The 24,024-nt window shown below is 39.7% G+C and overlaps 1 protein-coding gene across 1 annotated transcript in view; it reads left to right on the top strand.

Annotated features, from left to right (window-relative positions):
• Positions 1-23,193, top strand: part of NAMPT (nicotinamide phosphoribosyltransferase) — a 79,949-nt gene extending 56,756 nt beyond the window's left edge. Inside the window, exons 6-11 of the mRNA XM_073619656.1 lie at positions 3,756-3,892; positions 10,579-10,804; positions 10,884-11,003; positions 15,075-15,215; positions 15,356-15,487; positions 19,156-23,193. Coding sequence (XP_073475757.1) covers positions 3,756-3,892; positions 10,579-10,804; positions 10,884-11,003; positions 15,075-15,215; positions 15,356-15,487; positions 19,156-19,269 — 870 coding nt within the window. The 3' untranslated portion in view covers positions 19,270-23,193. The remainder of the gene's footprint in view (positions 1-3,755; positions 3,893-10,578; positions 10,805-10,883; positions 11,004-15,074; positions 15,216-15,355; positions 15,488-19,155) is intronic.
• The last annotated feature ends 831 nt before the right edge of the window (positions 23,194-24,024 follow it).

Raw genomic sequence — 24,024 nt, 5'->3', positions numbered from 1 at the left:
TATTTTTTTCACCTATCAATCTAGGGATGTTGGCAACATACATGATCTAGCTGGATGGTAACCTTTTTCTAGGAGTAAAGAAAAAGATGCATCGCATATTGTTAAATGCTTACCTTAGAACAAAGCCCTCCAGTGGCGCTCTGTCACCGCTGACGGGGCTTCCATCCTCCCCCAGTCTTCTTTCTGGGTTTGTGGGCTCTGGCTCTATGAGTGGCCAGAGCCATGATGACGTCGGCTCCGGCATGAAGCTCTGAAGGTCCGGCATGTTATCCCAGATCTTAAGAGTGCATGTGCCGGTGACGTCACTGGCTGCATCCAGTGTGAATTTCTCCTAAATGATGCAGGTTTAGGAGATATTCATTTTACCTACAGGTAAGCCTTATTAAAGGCTTACTTGTGGGTAAAAATCACAAGCGGACTTTACTACTTCTTTAATGTCTCTTGCTAGTTATTCTGATCCACTAGTGTCGCTAGTTAGTTACTGACCTGGTACAAGTATGCAGATGAGGAAAATCAAAGCGAGAGGTCTATATCTACGTAGTTTTTCCAGGTCAATAACTTAAGGAATTTAAGTCAGAGTTGGCATAAAATGCTGGCTAACAAAGCTTGATAATCATGTATCGATATTCAAACAGCCCCAATGTGGATTAATAATGAAGTGGAGGTGATACGCTCTACTCGCTGCCCCTCTCACCCACTTGGGCCTAAACTATAACTTTTATTTGTAAAATAAGACTTTAAAAAATCCCCATTTACAGGACATGTGGCCCAATATTAACTGGGAGCATAGTCCTAATCCAAATGATCTCTCCTTTTTTGCCTGTGGCTGTAAAAGGTAGGTATTCTAATCTGAGCTCACTTAAAGAATGTGTCCTTGCTAACAAATTATCGGCGGTGAAAAAAGTGAAGAAAAACACTATAATGGCAATAAACGTCATAAATGGTGGCAAAACCTGTAGGGTTAATTTTTTTTTTTTTTTTTTTTTTTTTTTTTTTTCAGCACTACTCATTTATTTTTCTCTTGGGAGGGAAAGCATTAAAACCATTTTAGAGGTATTGATGGTGGACAGTTTAGTGGTCTCCTATTTTGGAAAGGTGGCGGTTTTTTGGAGAGTTGAGATGGCTCAAAACAGAGTGCTTTCCTTCATTCGCATAGGTACTAAGGCGGCTCTAAGGTTAAAATGTTTACCTTAATGCATTCCCTGCATTGAAGAGGAGCTCCAGTCTCCTGTTTAAAAATTTCAACTTTTAATAAAAGCCACTTACCTGTCCCACGATTCAGTGATGGGCTCACCTCAGCTGCTGTCCCACCCTTTTGGGTGGCGCTCTGCTTTAAGGGAAAAACACTCCTCTATCTGTTCCTCACACCCCCCACAAACACTTACCTGAGTACTCTCAATCCAGCACTGCTCTCTTCTTCTGCTCACAGACTACACTGATAGCTGTGGGAGTCATTGGCTCCTACTTCTGTCCCTCAAATCCTGAGGAGAGAATTGGGAGCATGCACACAGCCTGGCTTGAGAGCGTGCCCCCACAGTACATGGCTTGCTATGGGGGCACTCAGGAGAAGCAGACCATGCCGGCGGGGGACAGAAAAAAAGAAGGTAAGCCACCACTCTGTGCAATGGAGCAGGTCAGTATAATTTTTTTTTTTTTTTTCAGTATCGTTTTAAGGACACAATGTTTGAGTTGTGTTCAAAACGTTCTCCGAATCTTTAAACATGAACCCAACATGTTTTTGTGCCGGAAGCCTTGTGGCATTTCTGACTTTTTATTGCTCTTGTATTATTTTGTTCACTTTTTTCCACCCCTGACAAAGCTTTGTATTTAAGACAATCTATGTTGGGTTCATTTGATTAGTGCTTAAGGACACATTGAGTAGGCTCAGATTAGAATACCTACCTCCTTTACAGCCAGACAGAAGAGAGAGCCTCTCCTCTGTTTAGGACTCTTTGCTCTCCCTGTTGGTATTGAGCTCTGTTCTGTAAGGTGTTGTGTGGTTTTTGTTTTTGTTTTTTTGTTTTTTGTTTTTTTTAGATGAAAAGCGAAAATTATTATTTAAAAAAATGAAATACTTTTTTATATTTTAGGTCCAAGTGGGTGAATTGCACAGTAATTGGAGCACATCACCTCCACCTCATTACTGCATTTCAGAGTTGGCATAAAAGCCAGAAATGTAATATTTTAGAAGCAGAGGAGATCCTGAATGGCAGTTCCCATGATTCTCATAACCAGGCTTTTTAACATAGTAGCATGTAAAAATGGTACTTGTCTAGATTAGCAGATCATTTAAAATTCTACATTTTTAAGATCTATTGTAATCGTTTTCATAGCAGTGGACCTAACCAGATTCTGTTCTAATTGATAACAGCAGCCTCTCTCAGATGATGAATGCCTTCCTCAATACTCGCATCATCACGCCATTGCACATTTTACAAGTAGAATCTGACTAGTTTATATGAAGAAAATGTTTTATTGATATGTTTTCTGTATGCAATTAGCTGCCTACGAGGTATAAAATGACTTTCATGAGGATAGAGACTTGCAGTCTTTTGTTTTTATATATGTACCGTATTTATCGGCATATAAAACGCACTTTTTCCCCCTTTAAAATCAGGGGAAAATCACGGGTTCATGTTATACGCCGATCCCCCCCACTGTTTGTGAGCGGAGCGAGCCGGCTGCCGATATACATACATAGCTGAGTGGGCTTGGCTAGCTCCGCTCAGTCACGCCCAGTGCCGCCCTATGATGGACATCACACGGACTGGGCGTGACTGTGAGCGGAGCTAGCCGAGTACACTCGGCTATGTATGTCGGCTCTTCTCAATCTGACAAGGCTGCAGATGACACTGACAAGGCTGCATTGATGGGCATTTAAATGTAAGTTTTTTTTTTTTTTTTTTTTCCTTCTAATTCCCTCCTAAAGTATAGCCAAAGCTATTTTGGTTATACTCCTCCTGGGGATCACAGGATTGCAGTTCATTCTGTGACCCGTTTTCAGCTAACAGCGGGCTAAAGCCTGCTGTTGGCTGATGTTACAAAGCCGGTCCAGTCTTGGGAAAGATCCTGACTGGGGATCCACCTAGAAGCCTGAGCCATCCGCTCCTGCCCCTCCACTCCCCAGTGCTCCAGTTAGCGCTAGAGGGGCAGGACAGAGTGCTGGTGGCTGACTCAACGCTTTCTGCTTAGAACTGAGGGGAGAACTGAGCGATCAGATGTGTTTGATTGCTCAGTTCTCAGTCACCACCTAGGTGAGTATGAATATTTATTTTTTTCAAAAGTCATACTTCTCTCTTAAGCTAAAAGTGCTGAAGTTCTGAATATGAATTGTTTCATCCCTTTTAGGCTTATAAATAGGGCCCTAAAGCAGAATAAGAACATATGAACACTTCTTCTTCCCTTTTTTTTTTTTTTTTTTTTTTTTTTTTTTTTTTTTTTTTAACCAAGTACATAAAACAAATCATAGGAATACACAATTTTCTATACGTGTATTTTGAAAGTAGATGTGTCTAGTCACTTAAGCCGCCCATAGATGGTTCAGCAGGGACCGGCCAAGATTTGATCCATCTATTGCCAGGCTAATATTACCCAAGTCAATCCATTGATCAGCATGGGTACATCCAGCACATTAGATTTTTAGCATGCGATTATTGTGCAGTGCTAACCAGGCAGTGTTATGTTCTGCGGTATTTGTGTGAATGTGGGGTTATTGATGCAATAACTTTGTCCTGTTTTTTTGTTTTCTCCTTCAGACTGCTGGGATTGGAGCATCAGCTCATTTGGTGAACTTTAAAGGAACAGATACTGTAGCTGGTATTTGTTTAATAAAGAGATACTATGGAACAAAAGACCCAGTTCCAGGCTTTTCTGTGCCAGCTGCTGAACACAGGTAAGTAAACTGATATGTTTTCTGTCACACTTCATGGTTTGTTTTTATTTTTTACATCAATGCGTAAAAAAAAAAAAAAAAAAATTCCAGTATACCAGAGCATTTTCAAGTAGCTTGGCATAGAATAGTTTTTGGTTGAGTCAGTCAACAGAACAATGAAATGCTGAAGCGTAAAAAATCCAAAAGTAAACATTTTATTACATTGCAGTTTGTTAGTTCTTGGATGTGATGGGTGAATTGGTTTTTCTTCTTTTTTTTTTTTTTTTTTTTTTTTTTTATGCTTTTTTCATCTGGTAATCCAGAAGAAAAAAACTTTATTTCAAAAGGAACACCTGTTGGCTTTAACTGCTTATAAATTGTGAACTGGAGTTTGGATTAAACGTATTAGCAGATTTAAATACACTAACAAATTGAACACTCCCCCCCCCAACCCCCTGACTGACAGTGCTGCCGTCTACTGAACTTCCTGTGCTCATTTCTTCAGTTTTCTCACTAATACAGGAGGTGTGTTACTGGTCAATACAGGTGAAAACAGAGGGGAAAAAGCCAAAGAAAAAAAATACTGATGCAGCCACCACATCTGATTGGTAAGCTGCAATATATTACATTTGTGGTTTTTGTGTTTTTTAATACCGCTTTGATCATTGGACATCTGGTGTGTCCAAAAATGAATTATGTGCAGATGATATTATTATTGGATGTTTTTGGCATCAGGTTCCATACTATTGAAAATTCAAAACATTTCTGCACTTGCATTGTTTTATGCCTGTGAGCAAACAAATTGTTCCACTTTTTTTTTTTTTTTTTTTTTTTTAACTAATTGAACTAGTGACAAATAATACTGCTATTTTGATTTGTATAACAACCTTAAAGTTAAAGCGGTATGAAACCCCAAACCAAAAATGTAATATATTGCAGCTTACCAATCCTTAGATGTGATGGCTGTATTGGTATTTTATTTATTTTTTACTTTTTCTGTTTTCCCTTGGTGTTCTGGCCAGAAACACACCACCTGTATTAGGCTACTTTCACACTGAGGCACTTTACAGGCGCTACTGTGCTTAAAATAGCGCCTGTAAAGAGCCTCTCCTGTCTCTCCAGTGTGAAAGCCCGAGCACTTTCACACTGGAGGGGCACGCTTGCATGACGGTAAAAAGTCCTGCAAGCAGCATCTTTGCAGCGCTGTAGGAGCGGGGTATACCCCGCTCCTAAATCGCCCCTGCCCATTGAAATCAGTGGGGCAGCACTGCCCAACCGCCACTTTGCGGACAGTTTTAAGTTTTTCGGCCACTTGCGGGGGTTGAAACCGCCCCGCTAGCGGCCGAATAGTGCCGCTAAAACGACTGTAAACCGGCGCTAAAAATGGCGCCGCTTTATCGCCGACGCCTGCCCCAGGGTGAAAGTAGCCTTATACAGACACCACTATGGATGAAGGAGAGCAGAGGGCAGATTTTTACTGGGGCATTGTTGGTCTGGGGGAAGGGGAGTGTTAGATGGACTAGCAGATTTTAAATACAGTAATGCAGACCATACACCATACGAAAAATCGTCCGAAGTTCGGTAGTTTAGACAGTTTGTTCGTTTTTCGGCCAGTTAATGGGCACATAATCGATAACCGGGATGTTTTTGAGCCGAAAAAACGAAGAACAAGTTTGGAAATTTTCTGCCGAACGATAAAGTGAAAGGTTAATGTGTTTCCCGTCCAAACTGTCTGCACTACGTATGTGTAAAAAAAGAACAAAAAATGCATTCATTTTATGTTCCCTAAACTATTTATCGGTCATTACATGATGGCACTATCGTTTGTGCTCACGGCCGAATGTTCGCTCTTCCAAAATTGGTTCGGCCGATTTTTCGTATAGTGTATGGCCAGCATTACAAATTTGAAGCCAAACTACCACTAAGGCAGGCAATACATGGGTCGAATTTTGAAAGAATATTCTTTTGAAAATCTTATCTAAGAATTTTTGTTCGCATTTCGCAACATTAGTGGGCTGGAGCAACAGCAAATTTTTATGCGCACATCGAATTTGAGAAATCGGGCATATTGGAAATTCTTTGGAAAACTAACAATTTTCTAATCCATGATTGGAGAATCGTCCGAGAAATGTAATCAAAAAAGAAATGCGCATGTGCAAGAAAAGAAAAATTCCCGGAAACAAAAAAGAAGATTCCCAGCCACAAATTATTTTCTGTAGCAACAGGAGGTGAAATTGAAGTCTTGGTTGGTCGAATTTCGAAATCAATGGTGGCATCATCGAATCACAAAACGCACAAAATTTGAGATTTTCAAAAGAAAATTCTTTCGACATTCGGCCATGTATGACCAGCCTATAGGCTTGGTTCACACTACTGCGACCTGAAAGTCACAACTTCCTGGCAACATGAGTACTGTTTTGGTAATGCCTGGGTAATCTTCCTGGAATGTCGGCTCCAAATCACATCAATATAGGTGAGGATCTGACTTGGAGGTAACTTCCAGTAAAGTCTATGAGCACAAGTCTGATAGAAATTGCCTTTTGAAGTAGTACAGGAACTTTTTCTAAAGTCTGAGCGACTTCAGTGCTAATTAAGAACGCTCTCATTGACTAACATTGGATTTCACATGTCCTGCGACTTGGTCTCACATGTCAGATCCCAAGTCGCTGCAGTGCGAACTGAGCCTAATACTTTAGAATTGGTTACAGAAAACAGTTTCTTTCCTTTTGGGGATAAAGGTTTTACTTACAGTGCCTTGCAAACGTATTCACCCCCCTTGGCATTTTTCGTGTTTTGTTGCCTCACAATCTGGAATTAACTTGGATTGTTCGATTTGCATCATTTAATTTACAGAACATGCTCACAACTTTGAAGATGTGTTTTTTTTTTTTTTTGTTTTTTTTTGTTTTTTTTATTGTGAAGCAAATAGGAAAAAATAAGAGAAAAAGTCAATGTGCATAACTAACTATTCACCCCCCAAAAGTCAATACTTTGTAGAGCCACTTTTTGCGGCTATCACAGCTCCAAGACGCTTTGTATAAGTCTCTCTATGAGCTTGCCACATATTACCACTGGGATTTTTGCCCATTCCTCCTTGCAAAACTGCTCCAGCTCCTTCAAGTTGGATGGTTTGCGCTTGTGAACAGCAATCTTTAAGTCTGACCACAGATTTTCTATTAGATTGAGGTCTGGCTTTGACTAGGCCATTCCAACACATTTACATGTTTCCCCTTAAACCACTCAAGTGTTGCTTTAGCAGTGTGTTTGAAGTCATTGTCCTGGCAGAAGGTAAACCTCCAGCCTAGCCTCAAATCACACACAGAGTGGTACAGGTTTTGCTCAAGAATATCCCTGTATTTAGCACCATCCATCTTTCCCTCAACTCTGTTTCACTGAGGGGATGGTGTTCTTTGGGTGATATGTTGGGTTTGCACCAGACATAGCGTTTTCTTTGATGGCCAAAAAGTTTGATTTTAGTCTCATCTGACCAGAGCACCTTCCTCCATACATTTTGGGAGTCTCCCACATGCCTTTTTGCAAACTCATAACGTGCCATTTTTGTTTTTTGCTGAAAGTAATGGCTTTCTTCTGGCCACTCTGCCATAAAGCCCAACTCTATGGAGCGTGCAGCTTATTGTCGTCCTCTGCTGTGGAACTCTGCCGCTCCTCCAGGGTTACCTTAGGTCTCTGTGCTGCCTCTCTGATTAATGCCCTCCTTGGCCGGTCCGTGAGTTTTAGTGAGCGGCCATCTCTTAACAGGTTTGCTGTTGTACCATGTTCTTTCCATTTGGTTATGATAGATCTGATGGTGATACTAGGGGTCATCAAAGATTTGGATATCATTTCTTTTTTTTTGTTTTTTTTTTTTTTGTTTTATAACCTAACCCTGACTTGTACTTCTCAACAACATTGTCCCTTACTTGTTTGGAGAGTTACTTAATCTTCATGGCAGTGTTTGGTTAGTGGTGCCTCTTGCTTAGGTGTTGCAGCCTCTGGGGCCTTTCAAAAAGGTGTGTGTGTATATGTAATGACAGATCATGTGACACTTAGATTGCACACAGGTGGACATCATTTCTCTAATTATGTGACTTCTGAAGGTAGTTGGTTGCACCCGAGCTTTTTATGGGCTTCATAACAAAGGAGGTGAATGCATATGCCAATTATCAGTTTTTTATTTCTGAAAAATAGTTGTATGTATATATTTTTCTAATTTTAGTTCACCAACTTAGACTATTGTGTTCTGATCCATCACATATAACTCAGGTTACAGCATTAAGTTCTTTTTTTAATCTTAGAAAATAGGTAAAAAGTCGGGGGGGGGGGGGGGGGTGAATACTTTTGCAAGGCACTGTAAATGCTAAACATTTTAAGCATCCCTGTCGGCGTTAAATGGTTTATCTCATCCCTGTAAGTGTCGGATCCCACTGCTGTGATGTCGGACATCGCATGTGATTCGCACCGCACTGCAGTGCAAAGCACATACGATGTCCGTGGCATGCAAATTCAGCCATACAGCTTGTATGGCTGATTTTGCATCGTATTCAGGCCAAACTTGCACAGGACCCTTTTTTTTTTTGGTCCGCACTACGATATGCAAACCAATCTGGGGGTGTCATTAACTTTGCATTGACTCTCCCAGCAGTTCGCATAGGGCAGCGTGAACTGCCTGCGAGTTGTATGTGATGTGGGAACCTGCACTAGATTTGCAGGGTTCTCGCATCGCAGAGGTGTGAACTGACCCTAACTGCTACATCTGCAAGAGAGCTTTTCTGTTGAAAAGCAGACTTACTGGCTGGATCACCAGATGAAGACCTGATAAAAGCCTAAAAGTAAAAACGAATGTAGCCATCACATCTAAGAACTGGTAAGCTGCAATATGTTTGCTTTTGGGTTTAATAATGCTTTAAATGACAGACCTCCCCTAACTTATTAGTTAAAATTACTTCTATAACCATTATGTGAAATGATTGCTATCCAAGAATTAACACCCCCCCCCCCTTCTTCTTTTTTTTTTTTTTTTTTCCTTTCCCCCTCCCCATAATTTTTATTTTATTTTGTGTCTTTGGTTTTTCCTGCCCCCTCTATATATCGTGTAATTGACCTCAATAATGCTCTCAAAAGAAAAATTCTGAGTTGAAAATGTATTTCTATACAATTGTTTTTTTTTTTTCTTGTTTTCCTATCTTTATATTGGACGTACGCTTAAACAGATGTCACTATTTGTCCTGGAGCAATCTATAACATTGCACATGTTTGGCGTATTGTATGTGACATAGTAAAACTATCTGTCAGTGTATGCTTTGCTATAATTTTGTGATGTCTCAATAAAAAACACATTTTTTAATGGGGGGGGGGAATACTGCTTTAGGGCTGGTTCACACTGCTGCAGTGCGAAATTAGCGCGATTTTAATCCAGTTGCGTTGCGAATTTGCATTGCAAATTCTTTATGTGTTCTTGCAAATTTTGCAGTCTATGGAGCTGAATTCGCATCGCACACGGATCAAACTTGGACAGGACCCTTTTTTTACGCAGCTTAGATTGGCAACGCATTGATGTGAATGGCACTCATGTAAAACGTTGTTATTAAAATGACTTGCGAATTTGAGCGATCGCAGTGGCTCAAATTCGCAATAGAATTTGCAGCAGTGTGAACCGGCCCTTAAAACTTGAGAGTTCTAAAAAGCCCTATGGCTCTCGTGGATAAGTATAATTTTTAGGTGTTTATCTAGAATGATATCCGAGATGAATAGGCTGTATAAAATCTTTCAAGACAGACATGGTTTCCTGAACAATCTAGGAAATAGAGAAGGAAATGTGTAGACATCAGTTGCTTTGTTCCTGTTTTAGTTACCTGCAATATTCGGCTTGTAATGAACTCCTCAAAAAAGATGGTGTGCAAAACAACCTCCTTAACAGACGCAAATATTTAAAATCTAATAAGGGGCTGTCTGATTTCTTTGTACAGAAATGTATAGGTTTTGTGTGAAGTCTGTTATCAGTAACTAGTTTACACACTTTACTATGAACGGTATTTGAACCTTTTTACTGTTGCTCATATGAGCTATGTTCCAGTTCCAATGAATGATACAGTTCTCCTCACAGTTGAGGATTGCAGGATAATGTTACTGGGGAAAAGGGAGGCTGCCAGCTCTGATCTTTTGAAAATGTAAGTTGCCTTGCTGTCTGACTTAAATACTTGGCAACTGAGCCAGAGCAAGCATATACCAAATAAAAGCAGAACTCTGTATGCATGCTTGCTCCTTGTCAGTGACTCATGAATCTTCAGAATGAAAGCCAGGGGCCTAGCATTTTCAGAAATAGTGGTCAGCCGTGACCTGCTACATATTGTCTTTGCACAGATTACCTTCCAGGCTTAAGCCGTTCATAGACTAGATGAAAATCAAAAATGGCGCAAACGACTGTGCCAACATTAGTAGTTTTGTTTTTCTAAAAAAACTAATGAGTCGGGTTCTACACGAAAGTAGCATGTCACAGCTGGCACACTAATGGCGCGAAAAACTTAACGATCGACAATATTTTTCTTTTGGTTTTCAATTCGTCAATGGTCGGCTCTGCTGTCTGTTTTATGAATAATCCTCCTGTTGAGTATTAGTAGTTGTAGTGGGAACATTACACTTTTTTTTTAACTTGTGTTATCTTCTGTAAATACAATAATCCTGACTTACCTTTTTGGTCTTCTGTTCAGTACAATCACAGCCTGGGGTAAAGACCATGAGACGGACGCATTTAGGCATATTGTGACACAGTTTTCTTCAGTACCTGTTTCAGTGGTTAGTGACAGTTATGACATTTACAATGCATGTGAGAAAATCTGGGGGGAAGATTTAAGAAGTTTGATTGAAGCAAGAAGTCCAGATGCCCCTTTAATAGTTCGGCCAGATTCTGGAGATCCTCTGGACACCGTTTTAAAGGTAAAAAAAAACCTTTGTACTGTATGTTTCCTGGAAGCCAAATATGCTGTATGTTACTTATAATATTTTGTGATTGCAGGTTCTGGAGATTTTAGGAAGGAAATTCCCTGTGCAAGAAAACTCAAGAGGTTACAAGGTCTTACCTCCTTATCTTCGTGTAATACAGGGAGATGGTGTGGATATAAATACTCTGCAAGAGGCAGGTGTTGTGTGTTTTGTGTTTTTTGTTTTTTGGTTTTTTTTTTTGTTTTGTTTTGTTTTTTTTTTTATTTTTTTTTTATTTTTTTATGCTGCATATTTGTTGCTTTAACCACTTCCCGCCTGCTGTATTGTAATACGACCAGGTAGGTGCTTTCTAGTTCCCGAAGGCCATCCTGGGACATCCCCCTGCTTGTGCATGCCCCCTGGAGCGTGCAGTGGCATGATCCTGTGCCCAGTGAACACAGTGGATCACACTGCTTGCTACCTGGCTGCTGTGAGCAGCCCAGGTACTGTGTTCGCTGTGACCAATCACATAACATGTAAAGACACCTGTCATGAATGGCTTTAATGCATGACCGCTTGCCTACTACTGTGATCAATCCCAGTGCTCACATGGTACAGAGCCATTCACAGCAGCCCTGTACCATGTCATGGCTGTAGCCAATCATCACAATCAAAATGGTAAGCAAGCCGTCATGAATGAAAGCCATTCAAGACAAAGGGATTGCTGATAGTGATTGTCACTGTAACAAGCGATCACTGTAAAAAAAAAAAAAAATCCAGATCACTTTCCCTGCTTTCCAAAAAGGGGTGGTATTTATACCCTCTTTATATATCTAATCCTTTCATACAGACTAAATCTACATTGATTTAGATTATTGCTACCAAAAGAATGTACCAGAAGATTATTTGGCCGAAATTTTATGAAAGATTATTTGTGTTTTTGTTTTTTGTTTTTTTTTTTTTGTTTTTTGTTTTCAAAATTTTCATATAGGGCTATACAAAATTCTTTGTTGTGTAATTCTGAATGTTAAATATTAGTCCCTGTTTTCCATGTGAGGTTTAGACTCGGTTCACACTGCAGCAATGCGGGAACCCTGCAAATCCACTCCGGGTTCCCACATCGCATGTCTCCCAGCGTCAGTTCTCACTGCCCTATGTGAACTGCTGGGAGTGTCAGTTGAACTGCAAATTCAGACAGTAATCGGATCACATGGGCGTGAACACCCATGCGATCCGATTCTGCTGCTGACCAAAAAAAGGTCCTGTGCGATGTTGGTCTGAATGCAATGCAAATTCAGTTATACTGTCTGTATGGCTGAAATCACATCGCACAGAGATCGCATGTGATTTGTACTGCAGTGTGATGCGAATCACATCCGATGTCAGTCATCGCATCAGTGGGAACCGGCCCTTTATTGTTTCAGCCATGTAAAGTAGTAAAAAAATACATTGTATTTAATTGGGCATTCAAATGGCTATCTGTCCTAATGACCAGGATTTCCTACAGGACTTTTTGATTAGTGCCGGAAGGTGGATCTTTTAAGATCTAAAGAAATTGACGGTTGCCTTATGTCCTCTTTGATAAGCTCTGCCTTTTTTAATTGACAGGTGTAGTAATAGGAAAATGGCATCCCTTTTAGGTGTCAAAGAACCTGAACAAATTATCTTGCCTAAACTCGCCTGTTAGAGTGGATGCATGTGATTTTGATTTCAGTCTTCTTTTTTCCCAGGAGTCTGCATTATGAGCACAACTTGCCAGCAGGCATTTAGATTTATAGTAGAGATTTATACACATACAGTGTAAATGGCCCCCAGGTTGCTTTATTGCCACACCTGAATGTAGACCGTAGTAGAAAAATATAACGCATGTAGACTGAGGCTGAAAGCAGTTTTTTTTTTTTTTTTTTTTTTTTTAATAAACTACAATTATGAAATGGAATTATAAAATTAAATTTATTAATTGTGATTCTTGACCACACATCGTCCTTTCTTTTTGTTTTATTAGATAAAGCTTTTTTTAATTAGTAAGTTACTGAATTAAGAATTAACCAACCTTATCTGCATTAAATAGAAGTGGAGTTTTTGCCCATTCAGTTTTTATTCTGGATAAGTCTGGCCAGTCAGATCTGACTTTCTCAGTAATAGCATCATCATTTTCACAGTATTCCAATTGATGAACATTTCTGAATTATCCCCATTATTCAATGCAGCAACACTGCTTAATTTCTCGCTTTAAGGTGTCCTTTTATGAAACTGAGATCAGCAGCGATCCCGAGTCTCACTGCTGATCTCAGCTCATTACCAGTTTATGAAACTGAGATAATCAGCGGAGAACATGTTCTCCGCTGATTATCTCAGCACAGTGAGAATTTGTAACTGACTTCACAGAAACGGCCAGTTTATGAAGGTGCCATCTCAGCACCTCACTGGCGATCTGTGACAGAATTCTCACTTTCTGATTCACCATTTCAGAAGTGGAGAATCAGAGTGAGAAGCCTGAAACTGACTGATATTCTGGAGAAAGTACACACCCCAAAACCAGCAGGATAGGAATTTATAGTGTGTGTGTGTGTGTGTGTGTGTGTGTGTGTGTGTGTATATGTGTAATATATATATAGATATATATCTATATATAGATATATATCTATATATATATATATCTCTCTCGATCTCTCTCTCGATATGATATATGTATATATTTTTTTAGATGTTCACGTCTCTGGCTGTGATCCGATTCCAGTGCGGACCAAATAAAGGGTCCTGTACCATTTTGGTGCAAATGCAATATGATTTAGGGCCAGTTCCCACTGCTGCGGTGTCCGAGATCGGATGTGATTCGCACCGCACTGCAGTGCAAAATCACATCCGATCTCTGTGCAATGCGATTTCAGCCATACAGATAGTATTGCTAAATTTGCATTGCACTCGGACCAAACTCTTACAGGACCCTTTTTTTGGTCCACAGCAGAATCGGATCGCATGGGTGTTCACACCCATGCAATTCGATTACTGTCCGAGTTTGCAGATCGCACTGTGATATGCGAACTGATTTGGGGGTGTTGTTAACTTTTAGGCCCAGTTCACACTTGTACGATGCCGGACATCGCACAGGCATCGCATGTAATTCTCAGCACACTGCCATTCACATTACATGCGATGTCTGTACGTTGCGATATCAGCTGTACAGGTAGTATGGCTTATATCGCACCGCATTCGGTGCAAACACGCACAGGACCCTTTTTTCTGTTCGGACCAGAATCGGATCGCATGTCTGGACTGTCAGTTCGCAGTGCGATATGCAAGCTGAACTGGGGGTGTCGTTAACAATGTATTGACACTCCCCAGCGATTCGCATATGGCAGTGTGAACTGACATGCGAGTCGGTGCGATGCGGGAACCCGCAGTGGATTCGCAGTGTTCTCGCATTGCACCAGTTTATCAATTTTTATGTTTATCAATTATGAAATATTTTATTTTAATATATTTATAAATATTTATACTTGTATACTTTTATTAAAATTATTTTTTTAATGATTATAAATGTATTTTGCATTTATATGAATGGTGTATAGCTGCAAATACATTCATTTACTATACACCATTCACATTTAAATAGGGACATGTATGATCTTTAAATATTGATAAAAACAATGTTTTTTTTTATAATTAGGTTAATGTATATTGTGTAGGGGGAATTTAACTTTATTATTTTATTAATATGTTGGGGAATAATGTGTGCTGATTCGTGTTACACTTTGTATTTTATGGTTCCTCATACTGTAATCCCGCTATATCACGCGAGATTACAGTGAGAGGAGCCATTCTCAGGAGTTCCCGGCATTTGTAGATCGCTCCTCAACGCAACATGAGAAGCGATCTACACACTTTCATAAACAGGCACTCAGAGGAGAGCGATCTCCTCTGAGAATGCCTGAGAACTGAAAAGCGGTATTTTACCGCACTTTCATAAAAGGACACCTAAGCAATGATCCATACACCATTTCCAGATGAACAACTCACTGCTTGCTCTACTGCATCTCCAGCATATCAATGTAGAAAATTGATCACTTTATTCCAGGCTTCAGAAAAAAATAATTTAAGATGGCGGCAGGAATATAGTTCTTTACATGTGTTGTGCTGAATAACTCTTTCTGTAAGTGCAAGACACAGAAGAGCTGTATCCCTGTTGTCCTAAAAGACCACGTCGCCTTAAGTCAAGGTATGTGTAAAGGCTTGGTTCTGTAATAAAGGCTTCCTTTTCTTCTTCTTTTTTTTTTTTTTTTAGATTGTAGAAGGCATGAAAAAACATAAGTGGAGCATTGAGAATATTGCATTTGGATCTGGAGGGGCCCTGCTGCAGAAACTGACCAGAGACTTGTTAAACTGCTCATTTAAATGTAGCTATGTGGTGACGAATGGCCTTGGGGTATGTGTATATGATTATGGTACTTTTAACACATAACCTGTATTGCATGTAGTTTTTGCTGCCTTTCTTATGACTGAATGTGTTTTAAAAAAAATTGGTGCAGTGAAGAAAACCTTTATTTTATTTATTTTTTCTTCCAGGTAAATGTATTTAAAGATCCTGTGGCAGACCCAAACAAAAGATCAAAGAAAGGGCGATTATCTATTCATAAAACTGCAAATTCATTTGTGACCCTTGAAGAAGGGAAGGGGGATCTAGAGGAATACGGCCCAGTAAGTAGATTACAGTAGATTACATATATTTGAGCCTATAAGATTTGCATCCTCGATGTGGTATGTTCCATTCAGTAGGAACACAGATGTACCTTTTATATTCAATATGTCTTTAAGAGGAGAAGTGATAATTGTTATAATTGATTCACATAAATCATGTATATCATGGTACTGGATTTGTTTTGTTTTTTTTAATCCACTATGTACCTTATTCCAGCAGTGCTGTTGTGTGGTCACATGATCTTTCCCTGTTCTTTAGCATCTGTAAGTTCTTTGGGAGGGTCTTCTATTACTCTGCTGATGTATGCTCTCTATTGACTGTGTGAGTCTGTTTGGCCCTGATTTGGTGCAGTGGCAGTCACATGACTAAAAAAAAAAGTTTCAGAAGAGCAATTCAAATTAGATTTAAAATGTCTAACGGTTTTAAAGCTCCCAATAAATCTTTATTGAACATCAAATATGTATTTTTGTGCATTAACCTGCTGTAGGGGGTAGACAAAGATGATTAACACTAACTTTAATTTTGTTCAGACAGCATCTGCATCAAAGGCTGCTTTTTCCTTTTATATTTTTTTTTTTTTCTGTATAGGTATTGGCAATTGCATTTGATATATTAAATACTGATTTTATACTAAAACTAAGCATTTTTCATGAGTTTTAATGTAAAAAAAAAAAAATCTGCATACCATATCCCACCCCATAGTGCTTAGCAATAGAAGGACATGGAGGAAGGACGGGAGTGTCATTCATCAGTGTATGTGCCCACCTGTGAGTCTATAGTCACATTGGGGGGGGGGGGATGAAGAGCTTAAAAGGGAACTGAAATTGGACATGCTCCATAGAGGACACCAGCTGGTCTACCATTCTCAGCCTGGAGTGGGGACATAGAAAAGATGGAAAGGACAGCTGAAGGCAGGATCAAGCAGGTATATTTCACTCTACACAAAACAAATGCTTTAGTAGTTATATGGCATGTAATGCGTTTTTCATAGTCTGGGTGGGGGTTAAAACACTTCTTTTTTTTTTTTTTCTTTTTTTTTTTTTCCTGTCAGATGAGTTGACCTTAAAGTGTAGATCCTCTGTCAGGTTTGTTGCATCTCTGGGGAAAAGTGAAGAGAAAATTCCCCAGTGGTACACAAATAACCTGGCAGGGTTTTTACTACTTGAATTCAGAAAACACCATGTCTTCTCAGATCAATTTAGTGATCTTATATAATACATTCAGCTGTCATGAACTCGGTGAGGAGTTTATCACATTATATTATCCCTAATATGGCTCCCTTTTTTCTATCTGTGCCCTGAAAAGAAAATTTTACAGAGAAATATGGAGACTGCCAGTCCCTGTCGTGCTTTCTTTGGTCTGTTAAATATTGCATTGAAAACCATTTGTTTAATGCAAAACAGATTTGTCAATCCTGACAAAAATGCAGTGAGCTTGTAGCTTCCTGTGCATGCTGCCCCTGCGGCACTAAAATGTCAGTGTTGCCAGCCCTGCCAAGTTTACCTCTGAACTACAGAACACCTGCCCCATTTTGTTATGAAGAAGATGAAAACTCTGTATCCTTTACAGACTTCTGTCCTAGGGTGACAACACTTTTCCTCCAGAGATACAGTACAGTTGAGGCTGTGCACACGGGCTGAATATCGGGCGGTATCAGCTGGTTCAATAGAAACCAGCCGAATGGCAGGCTTCTGACAAAGGGGCATGGCTGAAAAAGGTGTGTTCTGGTGGGGGCCATTCCCCTGTCAGAACACACTAGCTGAGCAAGGGAGATCGCTGTACTAACTTTGGATTGTTAGTACAGGATCTCCTTCAGAGCTCTTCAGTTTGTTTTTCCGTTCAGCCCACTGGGTTGAACTGAAAAAAGCTGTTAGGGTGACAAAGCTCCCTAGAGCCTAGTACACACTAGCGCATGTAGTTACTGGCAAGAACACCAACTAAGAAGAGCCCTGGGTTTATATATAGTTTAAGGTGGTTCTAAAGGCTGAATTAATTTAATTTTTTTTATTTATTTATTTTTGCTTAATGCATTCTAATCCAATCCCCCTAAATACTTACCTGGGCCCAGTCTTGATCCAGTGGTGTGCAAAAGATCAGAGTCTCTATTGACGCTCTTTATCCTCACTTTCTCCTCACTGGATAGAGCGGCAGCAACAGGAGCCATTGTCTGTTGTTGTTATTATTATTACGAGTAGGACCCTCTGATTCCTCTTGTACCAAATTGTAATGTAACTGTAATGTTTGCCCTCATGTTGTAAAGTGCTGTGCAAACTGTTGGCGCTATATAAAACCTGTATAATAATAATAATAATAATATCTTTTTTTTTTTTTTTTTTTTTTTTTTATAGTTTGAGGAAGTGGTGTGACATCCAGGCTAATATGTCTGTTAGTAAATGAGTGATGCTTGAGAAGACTGTTGTGAGCTGAGGGGTAGAAAGATTTTGGTGTTGTCCATGTAGAATTGGCATTGGAAGCCATGGGAGGCTGCCAGCTGACCCAGGGAGGAGGTGTAGATCCAAGAATAGGAGAGGGCCAAGAACAGAGCCTTGGGGGACCCAACAGAGAAAGGAAGAGGAGAGGACAGTGGAAATATAAATAAGTAATGCTAAAGGTGCAGTTGGATAAGTAGGATGTGAACCAGAGAGGAGTACAGTCATGAGGAGGGGGTGGTCCACTGTGTCAAAGGCTGCAAGAGCGGTCCAGGAGTACAGAATAGTGTCTATTGGTTTTAGCCGTTAGTAGATGGTTTGTGAGTTTTGGCAGCAGTTTATGTGGAGTGTTGAGGGCGAAATCCAGATTACAGGTTATTCTCCGTGAGGTGGTCGCTCAGTCAGCTATAGACTAGACGTTCATGGAGTTTGAATAAAAAAGGGAGCAAGGAGTTGGGGCGTAGGTTGTTAGGATTGGTGGGATCCAATGAGGACTTTTTAAGTATTGGAGTGACTAGTTCAGGGATATGCAATTAGCGGTCCTCCAGCTGTTGCAAAATTACAAGTCCCATCATGCCTCTGGGTGTCATGCTTGTGGCTGTCAGTCTTGCTATGCCTCATGGGACTTGTAGTTCTGCAACAGCTGGAGGTCTGCTAATTGCATATCCCTGGACTAGTGCATGTTTTAGAGGGTTGGGGAAGATGCCAGTTAAAGATGTGAGTTAGAGAGTGAAGACACTGAATGAGAGAGAAGTGCATTCGATAGAGCTAAAAGACAGACGTAACTGCATCGGATAATTGGAATCCTGTAAGAGGAAACATTCTAACGTAATTAACTTGGAGCTTGACATATATTTAGCTACCTAAGCTGACTGTCAGGAGTAGTTACCGCATCATAGCGCTAGTTACCAGATATAACAGACTTTTTTTTTTTTTTTTTTTTTTTTTTTTTTTTTTTTTATATACCTTTTTTTTGATTCATCTTTAGGCTTTAACCATCTGTGGCTGCAGCAATCCACTTTCTATGCTTTATTGAATGAACAGATGCAAATAAACACAGAAGAACAAGTTATATGTGTCTTGCATATTTCTTTGTGTACGAAGACTACAACCAATATGTGTGTAGCCTGGCCCTTTGTTCATAAAATCTCTGTAGTTCAAATTGTGCTTAACCGCCAAGTTTTTTTTTTTTTTTTTTTGAAAAGATGTCCTATTAACACTGATTTGTTTTTAAACAGGATCTTCTCCACACTGTGTTCAAAAACGGGAAGATAATTACATGTTACTCGTTTGATGATGTAAGAAGCAACGCAGGGCTTAAGAACCGAGAGCTGGAAGAAGAGATACACTAGAGATTATCATGTCTATCATTTGTATGTAAATCGTAAACCTGTTTCACTGTACAAAGCTGTGTGTTTATTTTTGTGTTGCCATTTTTAATACCGGTTTAATCCACGCTTTTAACTGAAATCATTTGTTCTGGATGCCAATATTAGAGAATTTTGGGGACATGCACCAAATTAAGTTTTCAGAGGGGCTTCACATTCTCCATATATACTATACATACTTTTTATACAATGGAAAACTAAGCTATATTTCATCTTGGTGGTTACAGGTCTGTGCTTGTCTGTTCTAGCACAGATTTAAAAAATGCTGCTTGGAAAACCGGTTTATTGTGTTTCATTTCAATCAGATGGATCCAAGTCAGAGTGAGAATGAAAATCCTTTTATATATTTCTATCATCTCACTTAAATATATTTTATAAATTATTCTAACTGTATCCAGCTGCAAGATAGTTTTATCATTTGCCTTATATTGTTAGCACTAATTTCCAAGTGTTTCTTATGAAAGCAAATTTTGGCCTTTGTGGCAAATATTAAACATTCTATTACTGTATACTCAGTGTATAGTATAACAGACTGTGTTATGTACACATCACCAAAAGAACAATGTATTGGCAGAGGATATTGGATAACCAAGTTACTTCTGTTCAGTGTAGTTCAGGCTTCATGGATTTGGCATTCATCTACCTGCTACTCGTTGGCAGTGTAAAGCTTTATTATACTGTACCATTTGTCATAATGAGTACTTTTACTGCAAAAGCCAAAGACTAATTTTCAATACAATTGTCAAGTGAAATGTTAAAGAATTCTGCTAAACTATTTGCTTTTAAAGTGAACATGTCAGAATTTGAAATATGGTTGTTGCCATTTTTTTGTTTGCAAGTTCTGAGGCCCTCACTTTTTTGCTTTATTCTTTGTCTGTTTTGCTTATTGGAAAACCACTGACTCAGAACAAGTATTCGGGTTGGGAGTCTAGATAGCAAAGTAAGCATAAAGATGACCGTTCTGATGTTTGCACCTTTCTGCACTGTTTTTGTACAGATGGTAATCTTGGTAGAGGCAGGGCTTTGCTTCTTTCTGCCTCCACTCTCCCATATGACTGGTGGGGGTAATGATCGAGAGGTGGAGAAAGCATAGGCCCACAGAACAAATCAGTCAGAAGTATGGAGATCTTCTCATTCATTCTTTGAACACTTGAAAGGAAAAGTCCACCGTGACTACATTTCATGTTACAACCTATATTTAGAGTGTAGGGACATAATCACATGCCCCAAACATATTCTGTTTTTGAATTTAGTATGGCTCAATTCAGATGTGACCATCACAATTGCCAAGATGTCAGTGCACTTGTTCCCTCTGCATACCCATAACAGAAGGTCTGCACCTCTGTATGGTTCTAAGACTGGAATGTTAACCACAAATGAGCCTGTGCATTGCACCTACGGTGGACTATGCAGTTGCAGTGCTGTGCAGGCTTCAATGGAAACTAATAAATGCGCCCACATTCATAAAATAAAATTGCACAAATTAAATGTTTTGAGGGCACAGAAAGGACTGTCTTTAAATCCACCTTCACATCGGGCTGATTTGGCATGCGATTTGACATGTCAAATTGCATGCCAAATCGGCAGCTATTGCCGGTAATGGCAGTGTCTGAATCGGTGCGGTGCCGCACGAATTCCCAAAAGTAGTTCCAGTACTACTTTTGGCGACTTCGGGGGCAATTTGAATAGACATCTGTGCAGCAACCCGCACAGATGTCTGGCAAATCGGCCGCAAAGTCGGACTGCATTGCCGGTTTGAAATTGTGCAGCTGAACTCGCATGATTTCTAACCCACAGTCAGTGTGAATCTAGGCTAACCCTCTTGCTGCCACTGATGTAAGGCTTATATTGGGAGCAGCACAGATTTTTAGCCCTCTATGTGATGGCAATAAGTTAAAGTGGATGTAAACCCGAAATTATTATTTTTTTTTAAATCATACTGTAGAGTATAAGATTTCCTATCATTTGAGCCCAGTCTTGCCACACAGAGTTAATCCATCTCTGAGCAATCCTCTTTTTTATTCAGTGAGATAAATTTTGACAAACTGAGAAAAACTTTGTCAAATCTTCCAACTTGCTGTGAGTGACAGGTGATTTACATCTCGTGCACTAGCCTAAGACTCATGCATTATTTTTTAATTCCCTCCCACTCCTTTCTTCAGCAGCTCTGCAAGGATTGGCTGTTCCACACCTCAGCATTAAGGATTAGCTCCGGCACGTTCGCATGCTGAACGTGCCGAGCCCGCCAGGAAGTCGGCACAATGCTAATCACAATCGGTGAGACATTTCCTGACGTGCGGCTGCAGAGATCGGGAAATGTCTCCCTACCTGTGATTGGCGCTGCACCGTGCCGACTTCCTGGCGGGCTCGGCACGTTCAGCTTGCGAACACGCCGGAGCTCATCCTACTCAGCATGATTTGGCATGCTGAAGTCATGTGGTTACTTTCCTGTCTTTTCACTGGATGTTAGAGATCATAGCAGAAGTTCAGCAGAAATTCAGTGTTAGAAATACACAGGAGAAAATGCATGTTGACAAGTGGAGTGTAGAGGTTGGCGGGGAGTCTACTGACATCACGACTCCACCCACCGAGCTCCAGACAACAGACCCACCCACAGAATATTCAGTTTTTCGGGTCTAATAACAGACAGAGGGGAGACATTTGATAGGTAAAGATACATGCAGAAGGCATGTATATCCTTATAGATAACCCCTATGGCAGTTTAGAAAGGATGACATTGGGTTTACATCCACTTTAAGTGAAAAAAATGAAAATCTAAAGTAACAAGAAAAAAAAATGTAAAGCCCCCTCCCCCATGTACATGCACATATGTATATAAGAAAACTCCTCTTCAGGTGTACCCACGTACAAAAACAATGATTGTGCTACACATGAGGCATTGCCGCGCATCCTGGAGCAAGAGCATTTCTATGGCCACCATACATGGTTAACTCTACACAGGAGCACCTATTTAAAGGCTTTTCAAGTGTCGCCTATGGACAAATTTATGTACCAAAGTTAGTTGCCGTTTCACACCTGCACGCAATTTTAGATGTAACCAAAAAAAATGGTGCTCTGTATTAATACGTACAACAAAAAACAAACCAACTTATCAATACAGAAGTGTAACTGTATATATAAAGAGCAAGGTTATAAAAGTGCAAAAATATATATTTTAGGGCTTGATGTTTTTGGGTATCTATACAAAGCAACTTCTTTTTTTTTTTTTTTTTTTTTTTTTTTTTTTTTGTGCGAATATAACGCAACATAAAAATTGCAACTGCCACAAATATATTTTACCTGCTTTCAGGAAGTATTTCATGTTTGGGAAATTTTAACTAATTTTTGGGCCTAAAATATGCATTTTAACAAGAGTTGAATCCAGAAATTTCACCAGACAAAATAATGACGTTGAAAAATTAGTTCTTTGGCTCACAAATGCCACAGGAATCTTCTGGAATTTGTACTGCATTTCAACTCTAACCTTTGAATCTGCATCTAGTATTATGTGTATGTCGTGTGCAAATGCAAGTCACCTTAAAAATCTAGTTCTAGTCATGGGTCTATATTCTCAAAAACAGACTTGCAGAGCTGGTTTAGACTTGGGCCCCTTTCACACTACCGCAATTTTGCCGCGATTTCAGGGAATGCCTGTGTAACTCGTATCGAAGTCAGACCAAAGCAGTGCAGGGACTACTTTTGAAGTCGGCACGACTTGAAGTCGTACTAATTTGAATGGTTATCATTGGAAATCATGGATTGATTTGTCAAGTCGTGCAAGTGTGAAAGGGGCCTAATGGGATCTGTTTGAGATGTACATCTGTATTAAACAGTACACTTTTCTTCCTTGGAATAAAGCAATGTTAACTAAAAAAAAAAAAAATAGAACTCTTCTCTGAATAATTGTTTTCATTCAGCTTGAGAATATGGACTTTGGACTTCAGTCATAAATGGTGAGAGTGGTTTTTGTGTGTGCTTTTATTCTGTTTTTGGCATTTTGATATAATTTTTTTTTTCTATTAAAATAGATTCTATTTTCTTTGTTTAATTTAACGGACTTCTTGTACTTTTCTTCTAAGTGTGAGTGGAAGCGAGCTTCTTCAACGTCTTGGGTGCTTGCTGTATGTATCTATAGCAACCATTTTGGAAGGGGTAAATAGATTTATGAAATGAGGTGACAAACACAGCTCTGAAGTAAGGTGTACAACCATATAACCTACTAACTGGCGCTAAGTAGAGTGTGGTGTGTGGGGTATTTTTTTTTTTTTTTTTTAACAGATGGTCCACTAAATTGTGGGTAGAGATGTTTTTTTTCTTGTGAAGTATGGTGAGAACCATTTCTTTGGTGCTGCCACCTAGAGATGCAGTAATCTAGGTTCCTATCTTAAGACCAGTGCTTCCACTGTAAATTGTAGTATTGGGTGAGAATAGCCATTACCTTTCTAAAGCCCAGTACACATGGGCCTATTGTTGGGTGACATCGACTAGTTCAATAGAAACTGATCGACATTCAGCCCGTGTGTTCTGCCGCCGGCCCGACAGAAGCCGGAAACCGAAAAAGGTTTGCTGACCGGAGTGTTCTGGTGGGGGACCGCCCCCCTGTCAGAACACAATAGCACAGCAGGGGAGATTGCTGTACTAACATCGGATTGCTAGTACAGCGGCTCTGACCCGAGTTGTCCGTTTTTTTTGTTTTGTTTTTTTTTTTTTCGCTCAACC

Source organism: Aquarana catesbeiana, linkage group LG03, assembly GCF_042186555.1.
Source record: "Aquarana catesbeiana isolate 2022-GZ linkage group LG03, ASM4218655v1, whole genome shotgun sequence".
Taxonomy (NCBI): Eukaryota; Metazoa; Chordata; class Amphibia; order Anura; family Ranidae; genus Aquarana; species Aquarana catesbeiana.
This window is presented reverse-complemented; position numbering and strand designations above follow the sequence as displayed.